The following is a 17,891-nucleotide window of genomic DNA, read 5'->3' on the forward strand; positions in this document are numbered from 1 at the left end:
GAGCATTGTGCGTAGTCTCAGTCAGTCAGAGAGAGAGAGAGAATGCAGGGCTTATTCACAGCACCCGCTGCTGCGTCCCCGGTCACAGCGGCATTGCTGCGACGATGGACTGCGGGGACGCAGCAGGTTCAGCATGCCCTGCCTGGGCGCGCTCCGCTCTGGCGACGTCAGCGATTTCATCAGGGTAATTTTTTTGATCTGCTATTGTAATAAAGGTTTTTACGTCGGCTTCTTTCGGCATGCCGGCATGGTAGCTGCTGGCCATCGTCTGACACATGGGCCTCGCAACATCCTCCTCTCCTCGAGCCTCTCACCACCCTCTCTCACCAACTCGCCGCGCCACGTACGGTTTGGTGTGTGCGTGTATAATAATATATATATATATGTATATATATGTAGTGGGTACTAGTAATTAATAAAATAAAACTAAGCTAACTTATCTGTTGGACTAGCTAGCTATTGGCCATCTGAACCTGTGTCACTGGAATATCGTCTTCACGCCCGTCCTTGCACCGATATGCAGCCTCTTTGCAAATTTTGCTTCAATGAAGCGTCCAATGTACACCAACAAAACATCGAGAGTGTGTTACGTAACGGCACGTGCACTATGTAAAAAACACTCTAAGGTGACGCGCACAAAGGTGATGCGTTGTTGTTGCACGTCAACTTTCTTATGACATAGGTCACCCTTGCTAGCATTTTCGATCTGCACCTCAGCAGAAAATGCTCTTGTGGGTCCATGCGTTTAGTTAAGCTCCAGTTAAGTATTAATTTGGTGCACATTACCACAGTGCATATTGAAATAATATTATATTAATTTGTACTTTGTCATATTTGTGTACGAATAAAATTATATTTTCAGAAATGTACTTCGAAAGAAAAATATAATAACTTCAGATGTTAATTGCCAAACTTTTGAAATTCTAACCATGCCGAATAAAGACATGAAATCCAAAACAAAAAACAGCACTAGAAATAACAAGGGCAATTCTTGGCATGTCTGCTTTGTAGGGTTCATCGTGGAGGCAGTACAGAGCGAAGCACATGCCGAAGCACACAAACCAGTTGTTGGGAAGACACAGCAGCATAAGGTGCACACATACTACAAACTCATGCTTGATAAGGGAATCAAACATTTAATTTAGACACCAATAGCAGAAAGGTGAATATATCTCTGAAACAGCACTAATAATCTTCCCTGCATATATAAAAGGGTGAGCCGAGAAACATCGACGAAATGATCGGCTCCATCAGAGCTTCGTTGAGGTCAGCAGCAGGCGGTGATCTCGATATCTCCCTATACGACACAGCATGGATCGCGCTTGTGAGAAAGCTGGACGGTGGAGAAGGCCCGGAGTTCCCCTCGTGCATCGACTGTATCGCTAGGAACCAGCTCCCAGATGGTTCATGGGGCGATGAGGCCTTCTTCGTAGCCCAAGACCGTCTCATCAACACCTTGGCTTGCGTCATCGCTCTAAAAACTTGGAATGTTCATAGCGACAAGTGCAACAGAGGTACAATTTTTAATAGTTTGTATAATAATAAGTAATAATCAAAGTTTGATACATTGACATTCATCAAGTAATGGCATGAACTTGATCTGTTGTTGTAGGCTTGTCGTTTCTCCATGAAAATATGAAGAGACTACGTGACGATGATGAGAATTGGATGATGGTCGGTTTTGAGATGACCTTCCCAACACTGATAGAGATGGCCAAGGATATAGGCCTTGACCTGCCTTACGATGAGCCCGCGTTGCAAGACATATATGCAAAAAGAGATCTAAAACTCGCCAAGTATGATAACTACATCTGCTTGTTTGTTAATATATTTTGGATTCTTTTCAGTAGTTTTCAAGCAAAAAGAGGGTGAACCAAGCAACCAGAAAAACAATATTGAACCAATGCTTTTCATATTTATATAATTTCTACATTAATAGGACTCATCGTGTTTAAGTGTGTTTGGTAGGAATTTTGAAGAAACATTCACCTACGAGGTTTTTTATAGCACACAATGCCACCATTTAGTGTTATATAGTACGGGGGAGATCTAACCCTTGATTAGTAGGGGTAAATTTTTAATGATATGGAATTAGAAAGATAGTCCAGATGAAATGAATCCTGATGTTATTAATATTGTTTCACATAACACCTACTAATTAATCAATACTAGGTACACCTACTAAACTAGGTACACCCTCTAGAAAATTTGTTGTATACATCTATATTTTGGTTTTCAAGCAGCATTAATAATATATTTCTTTGTTTTCTAGCGCTAATAACCAAAATGTTTGGCTATCTTTCTTGTAGGATTCCTATAGATGTACTGCACTCCGTACCAACATCTTTGCTTTTTAGCTTAGAGGGAATTCCAGGATTAGACTGGGACAGGTTATTCAAACTCCAGGCTCCAGATGGCTCCTTCTGTGCGGCACCAGCTGCGACAGCTTATGCTCTTATGCAAACAGGGGACAAGAAATGCCACGAGTACCTTACCGACGTCATCGACAAGTTCAACGGGGGAGGTGTGTGGAGTGAACGAATAAAGACATCTCTTATTAGCTTAGACTACAGCCAGCAAGTAGTATCCGTTGACTGCATAAAAGCAGTAGTAATATAATTGATTTTCTCTTCCGATCCATAACTTCATTTTCAGCACCCTTTATCTACCCGGTGGAGCTGTTCGAGCGCTTATGGGTTGTCGATCGGTTGGACCGGTTGGGAATATCCTCCTACTTCAGGAGTGAAATTAACAGTTTTTTGGACTATGTTTACAGGTAACATAAACTCAAATGGCCTCTGCTGTGACCATTATTTCTACTCGACCGGGTATAATTAATTCACCCCTATCTTGAACAGGCACTGGAGTGACGAAGGCATAGGTTTTAGCTGGGTCGTCAACTCGGTGCCGGACGTCGATGACACGGCCATGGCTATCCGTCTCCTCCGGCAGCATGGCTACCACGTCTCTACCGGTAAGCATGCTGTTCATTACAGATTTAATTACAGTATTATTCGGCAACATTTCTGATCCTTAATTATATCAATTTGGATTATCGATGCTCATATATATGAAGAGGCCATAAAGCGTTTCAAGACGAAGGATGGCGAGTTCGTTGTGTACCCGGGGCAGTCCAGCCAGTCACCGACCGCGATGTACAACCTGTACCGCGCTGCCGACCAGGCCGCCTTCCCCGGCGATGACGGTGTTGTCCAGCAGGCCAAGGCCTACAGCTACGCGTTCCTCCAGGAGAGGCGAGCCGCTGGCAACCTCAACGACAAGTGGATCATCTGCTCAGGCCTGCCCAGTGAGCTAGCCTACGGCCTCGACTTCCCCTGGAAGGCAAATCTGCCGCGCGTCCAGACTAGGATGTATCTGGAGCAGTACGGTGGCGGTGAAAATCTGTGGATCGGGAAGAACCTTTACAGGTACGCATATTTTTACTTCCCAACTCTGCACTTCTGCAAATCTTTCCATGGGTACGCTCGAATTAACTCTCTATGTTTTAGGATGCATCTGTTCAACAACGATCTGTTTCTCAAGTTGGCAAAGGCTGATTTCAGCAACTTCCAGAGACAGTGCCGGCTTGAGTGGCAGGGCCTCAAAAGGTGATGAAACTCCTCCAACAATCCAATCTTGAATTCTTGCCGGTTGCCGCGCGCGTGCATCCAGCTCTGTCCCCAAGCTATCTACTTAAGTGGCAATCGATCTATCCTGTACGCAGCTGGTTTGAGAAAACCAATCTTGAAATGTATGGGGTGACTCCAAGTAGCGCTATGAGAGCCTACTTCCTAGCAGCAGCCAACATCTTCGAACCAGACCGAGCGGCGGAGCGGCTGGGGTGGGCGCGCACAGCGGTGATTGCCCAGGCCATCTCTTCATGCTTCCTAAGCAGCAACGCTTCAGTTACCGAAAGCATGATGGAAAGGCTCAATGCTGAGCTCACTAGTGACGGCCATAATCTTACAAGGTTTGAGCATCACTTTGATTTTTGTTTTGAGAATTCAGAGCTAGGAAACCCAGGAGACGTGTAGCTAGCAAATTTGTTGTAGATTCTGCTGATCCCAAATCTGAGTCCAGTGGACAATGTACATGTGTTGAATGCAGGCGTGGAGGCAAGTATTCGACGATGGAGACTGGCCTCCTCAATGCACTTAATGAGCTGATCAATCTCTTTGCACCTGGAAAAGATGCTTCCAACAATCTGCGTGAAGCTGTAAATTCTGACACATAATCTCTAATTATGGCTTCATGATGAGGATTTTAAGCAAAAATATGATGATCGAATTCATCCATTTTTTGCTATTGCAGTGGAAGACATGGCTGACGGAATTGACTTCGAATGGTGACCATGAATCATGTGAAGGAAGCACATCACTGTTGTTAGTTCGCACAGTGGAGATCTGCTCAGGGAGACACTGTTCGGCCAACCAGAATCTGAAGCTTTCCGAGTATTCGCAGCTTGAGAAGCTTACCTCTTCCATCTGCAGCAAAGTTGGCTCTAGAATTCTTTCTCAGGTATGCGCGTGCATCATCACAAAATTATTACACACGCCCATTCTTGAACTCTACTAATTCACTTTTCTAATAAATCAATCAGAATGGAACAACCAAGGAGAACACTGAGAATTTAGAACAACGAGTAGATCAGGAGATGCAAGAGCTGGCTCAGTGTGTTTATCAGACATGCGACGCTATAAGCAGGGTGACCAAGCAGACATTTCTCCATGTGACTAAGAGCTACTGCTACGTTGCTCATGCTTCATCTGAAACAATCGACAGTCACATCTCCAAGGTCATATTTGAGGATGTCCTTTAGAGCAATCCCAACCAAGAAACTATGAGTAGTACTGTCTATGACATGCTGTATTATCACATAGACACCGCCTGAGAAACTATAATTCCCTATGCATAATTTGTAATTGTGGTTACAAAATAAATTCATTCAATGATATTTCTCCTCTCCCTACCAATCCCCTTCTTGATCCACACTCTTTAATTCTATCGTGGTATTTGTGATATCCATCCAAATATGTTTTATTTAGTTCCTTACACTTTGGTTCTGTGCAAGAAATTACTCTCCATTTTTATATAGCTGTCGGATTAGGTTTATCCTAAGTCAAACTTGACTAATTTTGACCAAATCTATAAAAAATATAGCAACAACTGTACTATCCAACATATGCACTATCAATATATACTTCATGGTAGATTCAATGAAATAAAATTGGTTTTGTAAATATTATTATTTGTTTCTATAAGTTTTGTCAAAAGTTTGCCAAATTTAACTTAGGACAAACTTAATATGACATGTAAATAAAAATAGAAGGAGTATTTCTGGCATAACACCCAGTTTCTTATCATTTTCCTCTCTCTCTCTCCTCTTTAATTGCATTGCCAAATCATCAAATCTAGGCGTATAGCCCGCGCATTTGCGCGGCTAGTATTGAAAATTAAAAAATTTGCATGTCATTGTATCCTTACTTAAAGGTTATATTATTTTTTTATCATACATCATCCTGTTCATTATCGTAAATTATGTCTTATTGTTGATCAAAACAATTCAACTATGATCTACTTATAACAATAATTTGAATTGTTGAGCTTTAATAATATTATGCGGATAATTAATCTTATTTTTATTTTATTTTGATTGATTGTTGTTAGCTTTAGTTTTTATTAATAGTATATATTTGTAACCGATACATAGCTAAATAATATTTTGTATTTAATTTTTTATAATGGCATTGGTGGGTGATTTTTAATTAGGTACAGGGGTATTTTAGGCTAATTTTTATCGTAATGGCAGTGGTGGGTAATTTTTATTTTTCTATTTTTATCCGATTAACGTGGGAATTTCTAGACCTTGAGAGCGAACGTGGAGGCTCCATTTGTTGGCCAAATAATAAGATAATAGATATCCTAGCAAAATATCCTACATGGTAGCATATTAAATACTATGAAAACTATCATAGTCATCGCATTTGGACTGCCCTTAAACCCGACTTCCATTGCATTTAAAGTCATGTAGTAAATCAACATGCCATAAATATGATTGTACTATTATTAATAAATCTTAAACCTGGAAATTGAAGGTCATTTGCACCTCCTCGCACATAACCAGCATGCATGCGTGCAGAGAGAAAGGTGCCATTATATAGACATGTACTCTAATGAACTCCAACATGATACAAGACCCCATACTCCAAAAGACGGTGATATGACATCCTGATAGATTCTGGATGACCATGAGTTTCAATGATTCCTATTACCTCGGATTCAATACCGAGGATGATATCCACTTTCTGGGTTGGTAACATGATCAGATGGGTCGCAAAATTTTTCCCCTGAAGCCATAAAGGCACTTGCTTGGTAATCTGATTGGTTATCAATTGACCCCCAGGTGAATGAATATGATACGGCTTCGACATGGTTTCTATACCCAGCCCCAGTCAAGTAGCACACTCTTTACTAATAAAGGTGTGAGATGCACCCGAGTCAAACAACACAGTAACGGGTTGATCATTTATGGAGAACATACCCGTCATCACTGGAGCTCCCTCAGGAATACCCTCGAGGGTGGTGTAGTGCACTTGCCCCGGTTTGAAGTGAGCCATTTGCTGCTTCTGGTTCTGCTGGCTCGACTACTGGCCTTGCTTTGGTGGCATTGGGCAGTTACGGGCGAAGTGTCCCGATTGCCCACAGTTGTAACAAGGGAACAAATTGGGGCGCACCCCCGGCTGCTGCACCTAGACCTTCTGCTCATTCTGCTGGGGAGCAGGAGGCCTGACTGTCCCCTATGGCTGAGTGTACTGAGGGGACCTGTATCCCCACTGCTGCTGTGGCTGGTGCTGGAAGGGGGCTCGTTGTGGGCCCGACTACACCAGACGGAACCTCTGAGGAGCACTGCTAGAAGATCCCGCTTCCGGTGACTTTCTCTTCTTTTCTGCCTTGTGAGCTAGGTGGGCGTCCTCCTGAATGATAGCCCCATTGACTAGCTCATTAAAGGTATCAAACTTGATCATGGCCAGGCGATCCTGGAGCTTGCTGCTAAGCCCATGCCTGAAGCACGCCTGCTTCTTCTCATCGGTGTCTACATGGTACCCAGCATACTGTGCCAGTGTGTTGAAGGCCTGGGAATACTGTAGCACACTGTTATTGCCCTGTTTCAGGGCCAAGAACTCGGTGAGCTTTCTTCTAATCACCCCCGCTGGAATATGGTGGGCTCTGAAGGCTTCTTTGAACTGAGCCCAAGTGAACCGAGTACCCTCAGGAAACATGGCCACGTGATTCTCCCACCATGTGCGCGCGGGGCCCCTCAGCTGTTGGGCTGCCAATCCTGCTTTATCCCCATCATTGTATGGGTGCAGGGTAAACTTGGACTCGATGGTCCGAAGCCAACTGTCCGCCTCCAGTGGCTCATCCGCTTTATGAAACAACGGTGGTTGAGTAGCCAGGAACTCCGGGTATCCAAGAGCAGGAGGCTGGTGGTGAGGCTCAGGCCGCGGCGCTCTGCCCTGCTCCACGAGCTCACGGAGGAGTGTGGTCTGCTCGTCGTGCCCAGTGAGCATGGCCGCAATGGCCTAGGCCAACTCAGGAGGGTTCGGTGGTTCTCCCATTATGCATTCAATCATGATTGGATTAGTTATATTTTTATGATTACATATAAGTAATCATGACCGCAACTAATATCTGAATCATGAAAGAAATAGCAGAAAATAAATCATTCAAACGCATTGTGGGGGTCTCTGTCTGCGCTCAACCGGTCAGACCGGTGCAACCGACCGGTTAGACCGGTCCGCATGGTCTGCATGGTACTGTGACCGGCTCGACGTAGAGTAACCGGTCAGACCGGTGGACAAGACCGGTCAGACCGGTCCCCAACAGAAATAAACTTATAAGTCCTAACTGTGTACCAACCCCCCTTGAACCAAAACATTAACTGAAATTTTGGAAATCCTAATGCCGCGATGTATGATATAATGAATGAACTCCTTTGCCAAACTTTCAAATGCAACCGAAAATTTAAATGCCATGATGCATGAGCGTCTTACGTTTCTCTCTCACCCAAAACTAACATCTAAGTATGACTCTAGTAAGAACTATATAGGGCTATTTCGAGTAATCCCACCCATTTTTAATTTGTAATATCTGAAAATTAGTCATGCTCATACCACCCCCGATGCGTTTCGGCTCTGATACCAGCTGTGACAGAACCGCCAAATTAAAACTCTAATTAAGTGTAATGACCGTCATTTGAACACATCAGGCGCATTAGTTTAACAGTTTAATTTGGCGATCCTTTCTCAACCCACGGCCCGATCGAAACAACACCGGAAGTCCCACGCGAAGGCAGACGCAGATGGTACAAGCACGACGTAATACTTTAAAATACATACACAACAAGATTCTGGAACGATTAATTTTTACAAATCGAGATCAAATATCCATAAACTGTACATGAGTTGCATAATTTACAAAACTTTACAATAGTTATGACTGAAGTGCGAATATAAAAGATCCTACTGCTACTCTAGCTTTCATCAGTTTTAAACTTTCAGGACCGGTCAGACCGATTCTCCCATCCGGTCGGACCGGTCGGCACTGCCTGCTGACACCATCGGTCAGACCGGTCCCACGGACCGGTCAGTCCGGTCTGCGCAAAACAGAGAGTCCGCACTCTCAGCCCACAAGTACACAACCCGACGACTCCCAGCCTAGGGCTCTCGCTCCACGACCTCCCACCCCTCTGCATCCCGGCGGATGAACTTGACACAGCAGGGGCAGAAGTCCACGTCCGGGTGTCTGTAATAATATTGTGGCAACAAACCCTGAGTATTCTAATACTCAGCAAGGCTTACCCGACCAGGGGGTATGACATAGCCCACATATATAGACATGCAAGGCTTTTCTGGCTGGTGGTTATTTTGCATAAAAAGCTTCTAAGATGAGTCCTTATTTTTTCCACTTTTAGCTCCAAAATTCTATATACCATCATTCTCCTCTAGTATTTGCACCTGCTAAGAAATCATAATAGACATGGAGTAATAATTCATGGTAGTCATTTCCAATCATCACTTAAATTCCATAAGGCATTACTACGATGCAGTGCTGAGATCAAGGTGCTCATATCCGAGAGCGACTGACGGCGAATCGATCCGATTTAACCTTGCAAGGTTGACCTAACCCACACGGCATGTAAAAGCCCCGTCGGACCACACGCACCAACCCTTCCCCTCCCCGCCTCGAACTACAGAACCACCCCACCTTCATATAGTCAGCCGAGCTCAACGTGAGACCACCAAAAGTAAACATATGCATCCCGTTTCTCCGCGACTACTCGACTCGCCCTACGGGGTGGTGATGCAGTTCTGTACTTTCGAAGCGAGGCAGTACTAGGCTTACCGGTTTCGACTACCTCCTACTCCCGGCATGCGGTTAGTACAATTCAAACTCGATCATAGGGCCAGACAACGAACGGTCCTTAACCGACACAGACGGGGCTAACCTTTTCCCGCCCGGTCTCCAAATTGTTTTCCTTTCCTACATAATCCATTATACCATATCTTCAAAACATGGAGATACCCTATATCTCGCGAGTGACCCGAGATCACTCGACTTCTACCGAAGTCTATTAAGCGTAGCATTTCTAACGTCCTAAACATACTAGTATAACTCAAGGGAACCTAAGGATCGTGCAGCTAGAGTTTCAAACAGTTCCTAACTTAATGCACAAGTAATAGAGTCATGTATGTAGGTGTCATAAATTTGAAATAGTAGGATGTGCACCGGGGCTTGCCTTGAGTCTGCTGCTTAACACTAGAGTGAGTTGGGCCTTGGGCCGACTCCTCGCGACCCTCCTGCTGCGGGGCTTGCCCCTGGGGCCCCTGTGGCTCCGCAACCACCTCGTACACGACCTCCTCCGCCGCGGCTGCTACACGTATGCATATGCATATGACATGAGAAATGCATGCACGATTTAATAAAATTACAAGTAATCAATACCCAAATAAATTTCCAACTAACTGTGTCAACAACCACCTATTTACCCCTGCTCAGCCCAGCTATGCCGGTCAGACCGGTCCACCCGACCGGTCAGACCGGTCCCCCTTAGCCTACCGTGATACCGGTTAGACCGGTTCCTCCGACCGGTCAGACCGGTCCTACTCAGACCAGAACCTAGAAACCTTGGCGCAGCGAAAATCGCCCACCAACTCCAAATACTTTCTAAGATCTAGTTCAGGAGTTCATGTGGATGCTTTTGACCAGAGGAAACCACCTAAAACCTTCTATTATAAGAGATCGATCCAACCCTAACCTATTTACCTTGATTCCTTGAATGGCTCCTCCCCCACGAAGAACTTACGATCCCGCGTCATCCCATGGAGGAGAACATAGGGAAGTTGATCCTCCACCGATTTGAAGCTCTCCCCGCCCTTGGAATCCAATGGAGAGGAGGGATTTGGAGGTGAGGGTTTGAGGGAGGAGGGAGCTCGGGAGAGAGACGGGCTTGGCGCTGGGGAGGATGAATGAGTCGCTGGGAGAGAGAGAAGAGTGATTTAAATGCTGTGGGGCCCAAAACCGCCAACTCGGTTTAGACCGGTCAGACCGGTCGCCCATACCGGTCAGACCGGTCCGGTTTGAACTGGCCCAGACTGACAGAAACAAGTTTGAGTTGGTGATTTGTCGCTTGAGTTTTGAACTAATAACTATGGTCAATTTAATTATAAGTAATTAACACCTGTGTTGTTACACTCCGCTACCGCCTTGCACGTCAGGTCCATCAGCTTGGCGATGTTGAGGAAGCTGGCCGCCTCCAAGAGGTCGAAGAGTGCGTCGTTGTCGACGCCGACGAACTCCTCGTCGAAGCGGGCGAGGGGGTCATCGTCGCTGGGGTTGAAGGAGGAGGAGGGGTCGGACTCGTCGGCGTCGAAGTGCCTCTCCACGTACTCGATGACGCGGGAGAGCGTGGCGGCGGAGACGTTCGGGAGCTCGACGCCGCCGCCGCCGCCGTCGATCATGCCCGTGATCGTGGCCGAGAAGGCGCCGATGGCCTTCTCCGGCACCTCGAAGACCTCGCCGTCCTTGCTGCGGAGGCGAATCTTCTTCTCATCGTCGGACGCCATTGATTGACAATCGATCCGACCTGTTTCAATCTGTGTATGCGGTGGATCGGAGGCGACGCCGCTTCGGGTGGGTTTGCTGAAGATTTATACACGGAGAGATAGAAGAAGAGGAGGCGACGGGAAACGGAAACCTAGTCTGATTTGCCTCTCCGGCGTGGGCCAAAACCCGTGATGGACTCGGATTAGGCCAAAACCCACGGCGGCCCAGATCACCATGGTCCATATCTTACGTACGGCCATACTGTAAGTTAGGCGGGCGGTATAGCCAGTCTTTTTTTTAAGAACCGGATCATCCCTCTTTTATCCACTTTTTTATATTATAAAAAACTACTATATAAATTGCTTCAGCACAAAAGACAAAACTACTATAGTGCCCGTGCATTGCTATGGGTAATATAAATACTCAGATCTGCATGAGATCATCAATTTTTTTATTCTTTCGATTTATGTGCAAGCCTCAAACTCGGGAGGGACCCCGTCGGAGCTTAAGAATCTAGGGTTGCCTTAAGGTCGGCAGACCACTCAATACGTCTTCAAATGCTATGAAGATGAAGGAAGAATAGAATTAGGATTGGAAAAACTAAGGTTTGAGGAAAAAAAAGTGAAAGACAAATTGGTTCGCATCAATCTCATGTTCTCTATTGCACTTCCCGATTGGGGTTCTTTTCACCTTTCCCTAACGCCTATGATTACCTAATAGCTTGATTTTACTACTAAAATCAGAAACAAGCCCATAAGCAATTCAATTCGAGAAATTACCCAATTTAAACCACCATGCTTTTCTTTCTTGGCCCAATTCCAAATAACGGAATAGAGACCCGAAGTAACAACCAGGGGCTTATAGCTCTATTTATTAAGTGATCCGAGCATTTTCCAACTCGAGGTACAAACACCTTAAGAGGTATCCGAACATCCGATAGATTCGATTGGGGTTAACTCTCAACACACCGGCAGCGCTGGACATGCTCCGGCGAGTAAAATCAACATCCTAATTACTACCTCCACCACCCAATTCGATAGCTATTAAAAAATGCATTTCATAATAGTTTTGGTATTTACTATTTCACTCACCGTGTGTTGAATATAATTTAATGCACTGGCGGCCCCACCACAACTCTGGCAAACGACCCGTCACTACTGCCTCACCTGCAGTTAAAGCATATACAACCAGCGTGTGCAAATCTATACTATATCTATACTATAAAGAATGAAAGAATTGAGAACTTTTCTCACCTATATTAATCCAGCCATCCCTCTCACACATTCTTTCTTGAAGGCCCATATGAAAGGGCTAAGTGTTTGACAGGATTTGGTAGGAGTCAAAAACAGCATCAAAGAAATTGTTTCTGCCATCATCGCCTGTTTTTTTTCACCACCGCGCCTCATACCCGCCCGCTGTACCCACGAATCCTCGCGACGCCCCTCCCCGCGTTAATGACGCCGCCTCTCCCGCTCGCCCGCCTGTAGCGCCGCCTCCCCCGCCCACCCGCCTGTGCATTGCAACGCCGCCTCCCTCGCCCGCCGCGGTAACGACGCCGCCTCCCCCTGCATCACGTTGCGACTCACCCGAGCCGTCGGCGCGTCGCTCCTTCCCCGCGGCACCCCGCGACAGTGCTCCCCTGACGCGCCTCCCCCCGACGCCTCCTCCAGTCCTCCTCCCTCGCGGTGCACCCTCCCCTCCTCTCCGTCTGCACGCTCCTGACGGCGCGCCCTCCCCCTCTTCTCCGCCTTCCCCTCCACTCCATCCGCACGCCCCTGAGATCAGCACGCCGCCTTCCTCGATTTCAACATTGCCTCCACGATGCTGGTGGGCTCGAGCCGGTGCTGGCCACCCCGCCCCCTTGCCATCGCCGTCGAGGATCCGTTGCCGACTCGCTCCGTCACCGTCGCCGTCGCCGTTGCAATTTTGGTCGTCGTGTGCCACACCGATGCAATTCCTGCACGCCCCGCCGCGCGCTGAAGACGGACATCCTCCACTCCCCATCGCGCAACGCTGGCGCCGTTCCTCCTCCTGTCGCCGCATCGGCATGGGTGCTGCGCAGGGACGTGTTGGTCGTCTCAAGTTCTTCACTAATCCTTATCTCCCTTTCTTTAATTGATGTGTTTTAGATTCATTCTTGCGCATGTCCGTGCAATGGAAGGATAATCATGAAGATGAGTTTTTGTACAGCACGGAAGTTGATCTATCTAGGTATCCTCTAGCAGATCGATCTTAGTAGAACGATCTTTGCAAGGCGATTACCACGTGCTCTGTTTGCTCTGTTCAGATTCAGTAACATCTACTATGTTTGCTCTGTTCATGTATGAGCCATGTTTTTATGATAAAAGTGCAATATTCATTATGCTCCATCAAATTTTTTGGAAAAAAATATACTACATAATATGTTAGTTGTTTGATATTGCAGTGAACTAAATTGTTTGAGATGGCACTATGGGTAGATTACTGACAGTTATGATCCTCTATGATTGGTATTTTGGTGCATGTACTTTTTGACGACTGCTTCAAGCAAATGATGAGACGTTCAGGTTACTGTAGCAAGTTGTTGTTTACTACCCCTCTTAGTTTACTAATTCACTTGATCGGTTATTTTCATCATGCATTATCTCTTAATAAATGATTCTATTGAAAGTAACAAATGATTAAGCCCTTAACACGATTTTATTCAAAGTAATAAATGACTTTCTTTAGCAAGTTGGGAGTTTACTAATTACAATCTTTGCATTGTTGACAGTTGTACACATTCCGTGATGGTGGAACCATTGCTCTAGAAGGTAGAGCAAACAGATGATTTAGATGTAGATGTGGAAACACAGGAAAGCGGTTTTAGTGCTAGAGGCCGTGAGGGATGGCATTGTTCATCTACTTTGTTCTGTTGGATGCAATTCATGCTGAGGTAAACATTGGCCTCCCTGTCTACTCCTATGCCTCTCCATATTTCAAAATAGATATGTTAAATTTTATATTCCGTACTTCTTGCCTCTTTATACATGGTTGTTTCCCAATATGGGTAGTGTTTAAAGATTATGAAATAGTGTTTCCATTAACACTTGGTTGAGATAGAGTATCAGCTTTCTTTGGTGAGAAGCTAATTTGTGTCATGCTGATTCTCAATTCTGCAGATCAAGACTCCAGACAGCTTTAGGCCAATCCCTGCTGCCACAATACAGGTGTGCCTTTGCAATCTTGCTGCAACTCATTCTTTATTTTTATAGCTTGAGAATGCATTGATTCTTGCACCTCTTTTTTACAGTTTTTTCTCAGCACATAATAAGAGTGCATTTTGTTCTTCCCTTCGGTAAAGTGCTTGATGGAACTTCTCAGACTTGAAGAAAAGGGGGCAGGACTGCAAGCAAGGGGAGCAAAATTGAACACGACCGCGAGGAGGTACTATGCATGCATACTGTTGTTTGTTTAGGACAATTTCCCATGTTTAGATGCGTCTATTTTTTTATTTTCCCTGCAACCACATATGTGTTGTTTATCCTAAATCTTTTGCAGTAGAGAATGATTGAATACCCATCCATTGTAAGCAATAGAAAGGCTCTGCATTTAAAAAAAAGGCTTCTACTATAACCATGATTTCTTGCAGTTTAAATGTGATCACTTATGAAGTTAATATCCCTCAAATCTAAGTTCTTGTCTCCCCCTGGGATCTAGGCAAAAATTACGACTTTTGTAATTGGCGATTTGGTCAGTAGGAATCGAGGATGATAATACTGCTGCTCCCTATCCTGAACCACTGTCGGACCAATTGGATAAATCCAATGTTTTGGGAAGGTCTTCAGTTATTCGAGTTTCCAGACCGCAAGTAAGTTTTTTTATAATTGGTGTTAACTTAATTTTTTGATAGATAATATAATAGCTTCCCTTCGGCTAAATGAATATTTTTTAACAACCACTCCATGTTTTCCTTTGCAATTTGACCATGATAAAAGTGCGGGATTTGAAGTGCCTGACACATTTCCACCATCACATTTCGATTCTGCATCAGGTATGGCACCTTGCCCATTAAACTTTAGGGCAAGTCTTCACATGAGATCTTTGGCAATTGTTTCTATGTTTTCAGTATCCATCAAGAGTGGAAATTTTTTTCTATTTGGCTGGCTCCAAAGTAGCTGAACGATGTGGTGCAGTATGCCCTTGCGTTATTCCTCACCTCATGGATTCAAGCATGTCATTCAGTCAAGATACAAGTACGTGATTGACTGGATGATCAAGTTATCACGCATAATGATGTGTGTTTGATGGTTTTGCTCTCTAATTAATTCTCTATACATGCAGAATTGGTAAAAGAGAGCCATAAACATTCAAGAAGTAAGTCAAGCAAATATCTGCAAAAATTATAGGATCTAGGATGTTTCGCTGGGGAAGGTACTTTCGATGTAGGATAAATAGTTGTATACACAAGTAATAGTGAAGGTAAGCTCAACCGACTTTGTAGGCATCTGACATTTCTAATGGACTATCGACTAAATGTCGGGATCCATTAAAATGCCACCATCTCTGAAACTTTTAATACATATATGCAACAATGATAACAGGACTGTCAAAATAATATTTGGTGGGTGCAACTGTAACTTTCTAGTATGTATTAGTTGCTGGTGCTATCAGTCCTCTGGTGTTTAATGTCAATGTGCAATCTGAATTTTCAGAATGTGTCCTTCAGTCTAAATCTTCAGACCTGTTTATTTTGGCTTTGACAAACGAATATGATATTATAGTCTAACTTGTCCAATGTTCCAGAAGGACTTTGTGGGAGATGCAATCAATACCATGAGCCTCAAGGATCGTAAGAAGCTAGAGGGCAAGCTCGAGAAAGGTATAGTCATGATCGAAGCAATGTGAATACAACAGCTTGTTCATTAGATGATTTTAGTTGGAAGAGCTAGATCTTTTAAAATTGCCTAATGAAAGGATGCTTGTTGCAGGCATAGTCACAGGATTCGGGGTCGATGCCTCGTCCCTCGACCCGGGAACGTCGTTCTGATTCGAGGGTCGGGGTCGAAGAGGGTCAGTGTCCCATTCAAGGTTGGATCGTGTCCCGGTTTGAAAGGGGTCGCAGCCCCATTGCTAGCAGATTTAATTGGGATAAGGAGGTTAAGGACAGTGGATTGATGTGGTTTTTGTTAGACAATGAGCTGAGTACGTGTAGCATGGTCTAAATGTACTCTTTTATATGTTTCTTATATGCTTGTGCAGATTAGTTTCTTCATTAGTAGCATATATATAGTTTTTGTCTTTATCGACCCGAAGATATCGACCCCGATGAATCAGGGTCGCGTCCCACATAATAATTTATCGTTCCATAGATGTATACCCCCTTCGTACCATAATTTTATAAAGTGACGACCCTCGACCCCGTTCCTCGACCCGGTCGACCCAGGAACTTTGTGACTATGGTTGCAGGTGGCCTTTCATGTTTCCCCTTGCACACACAAAGTGAAATTTCCTAATGCTGATTTTGAACCCCACAAATAGATGGGTACAGTTAAACACTCAAGCAGAAGATTAAAAGAAATAGTTGAACTCCAAAAAATTTAATCTTACATTTCATTCTTTGTAGAAACGGAGGGAGTACCCTTCTCTGTTAATCTAACCAATAAAAGGGTTTGTTTCGAATTTGTAGTAGATTTTTCTAGATGAACATGCTGCATGCTTCTCCGTTAGAAGAATTGCATTATTGTATTTGGGTACTTGGGTACTATTGAGTCACAACTAGAAAGCTTAATCCTTGTTCTTCTGTGTTCAATGTGGCCGAACTTTGAAAGTGATTACAGGTCTGGTTTGGTTCTTCTGAATGTCATTGTCGCACAGGATATATGCACCTGTCTATGACCAATGTGTTTCTATCAGCAATGTCAGTAAAACGTAAAGTATTTTTAGGAGTATGGTGTTATCTACCTACAGCACTAACTGTTATGTTGCTCTAATTGTCCCAAATACATGGATCTGTATATCTATTCTAAAGTAGGAGATGGCGTAGAGGTGAAACTGAACAAAGGAAGCACACATGTTTGACTATCCCTTCCCATGGGTTTTTTATGGCACATAGAGCTTACATTATAAAGTTGCAGTAATATGAATAAAAGATGTTTGAGGTGTGAAAAGCAGCCTTTCATGGTGAGAAGCTAATTATCCCTATGATGTCTGGCTCTTATGCTTGGCAAGATTTCAAGCATCAATTGTGCTGCCATTGCGTACAAGTATTTACCCCTCCATATTCACTGATAAAATATCTTTTATGCCATAATAAGTATCGTGCAGCTATAAATATTTATTTCTGATAATATTAATATGTCTTATTTGTGAATATTGATAAATGTGCAGGTGGGCTAACAGAGAAGATTTTGGTGTACCCAGAGGCTGAGTGAGAAACATGGATGGATCTTGCTACATTTTTAGACCATATTTTAAATTCTGGTGTTGCATCGAATTAGACCATATTTTAAATTCCTGTACCAATCAATAATTAATAATGAATTAAGACAAGTTCATACGGTGGCTCTGAATATAATATTTTTGTTAAATTATTATTTTTATTTTGTTGCTCTGTCCATTAGGTGCTGACATATATATTCTTGATCTGTTCATTTGGTGGAACTCTCAGATCATAGAGTATACTATGTACCTCAGTAGAGTTGATATAGAATTAGTTTCAAACACGTGCCTGGTCACGTGCATAACCACTAGTCAAATAAGTAAATACCCAAACCATCTTTTACTGTCCATGTTTGCTTTACGAGCGGTGGATTCTATATAAAATA

At 44.1% G+C, this 17,891-nt stretch overlaps 2 protein-coding genes and 1 long non-coding RNA gene across 11 annotated transcripts; 2 read left to right on the plus strand and 1 right to left on the minus strand.

Annotated features, from left to right (window-relative positions):
- LOC120705933 (ent-copalyl diphosphate synthase 2, chloroplastic-like) lies at nucleotides 1–4,973 on the plus strand. Its single transcript, XM_039990493.1, has 13 exons — nucleotides 1–184; nucleotides 1,012–1,091; nucleotides 1,214–1,514; nucleotides 1,613–1,796; nucleotides 2,310–2,524; nucleotides 2,656–2,776; nucleotides 2,859–2,974; nucleotides 3,077–3,428; nucleotides 3,510–3,608; nucleotides 3,725–3,970; nucleotides 4,108–4,216; nucleotides 4,312–4,518; nucleotides 4,601–4,973. Exons 1-13 carry the CDS (start codon nucleotides 43–45, stop codon nucleotides 4,817–4,819), a joined length of 2,391 nt encoding a protein of 796 aa, XP_039846427.1. The 5' UTR covers nucleotides 1–42; the 3' UTR covers nucleotides 4,820–4,973.
- Nucleotides 4,974–10,724: 5,751 nt separating this feature from the next.
- LOC120655003 (SKP1-like protein 4) lies at nucleotides 10,725–11,126 on the minus strand. Its single transcript, XM_039932722.1, has one exon. The coding sequence runs from the start codon at nucleotides 11,124–11,126 to the stop codon at nucleotides 10,725–10,727; it is 402 nt and encodes a 133-aa protein (XP_039788656.1).
- Nucleotides 11,127–14,240: 3,114 nt separating this feature from the next.
- On the plus strand, nucleotides 14,241–17,670 carry LOC120705955. 9 transcript variants are annotated; one of them, XR_005688129.1, is made up of 9 exons: nucleotides 14,241–14,294; nucleotides 14,378–14,511; nucleotides 14,785–14,935; nucleotides 15,063–15,118; nucleotides 15,194–15,320; nucleotides 15,409–15,546; nucleotides 15,874–15,946; nucleotides 16,534–17,330; nucleotides 17,455–17,670. It is a non-coding gene; the product is annotated as an uncharacterized LOC120705955 (long non-coding RNA). The 9 variants fall into 9 exon arrangements; XR_005688133.1 differs by having other exon boundaries at nucleotides 15,409–15,498; nucleotides 15,871–15,946; XR_005688124.1 differs by having other exon boundaries at nucleotides 15,409–15,441.
- The last annotated feature ends 221 nt before the right edge of the window (nucleotides 17,671–17,891 follow it).

Source organism: Panicum virgatum, chromosome 1K (assembly GCF_016808335.1).
Source record: "Panicum virgatum strain AP13 chromosome 1K, P.virgatum_v5, whole genome shotgun sequence".
NCBI lineage: Eukaryota > Viridiplantae > Streptophyta > Magnoliopsida > Poales > Poaceae > Panicum > Panicum virgatum.

What these genes read in the sequence shown, in the direction of transcription:
- LOC120705933 (XM_039990493.1), top strand. Translation starts at nt 43, where the DNA reads ATGCAGGGCTTATTCACAGCACCCGCTGCTGCGTCCCCGGTCACAGCG. An exon ending in AGAGATCTAAAACTCGCCAA is followed by an intron (nt 1,797 to 2,309) that starts GTATGATAACTA and finishes TCTTTCTTGTAG; the next exon opens with GATTCCTATAGATGTACTGC. An exon ending in GCTCTAGAATTCTTTCTCAG is followed by an intron (nt 4,519 to 4,600) that starts GTATGCGCGTGC and finishes TAAATCAATCAG; the next exon opens with AATGGAACAACCAAGGAGAA.
- LOC120655003 (XM_039932722.1), bottom strand. Translation starts at nt 11,126, where the DNA reads ATGGCGTCCGACGATGAGAAGAAGATTCGCCTCCGCAGCAAGGACGGC.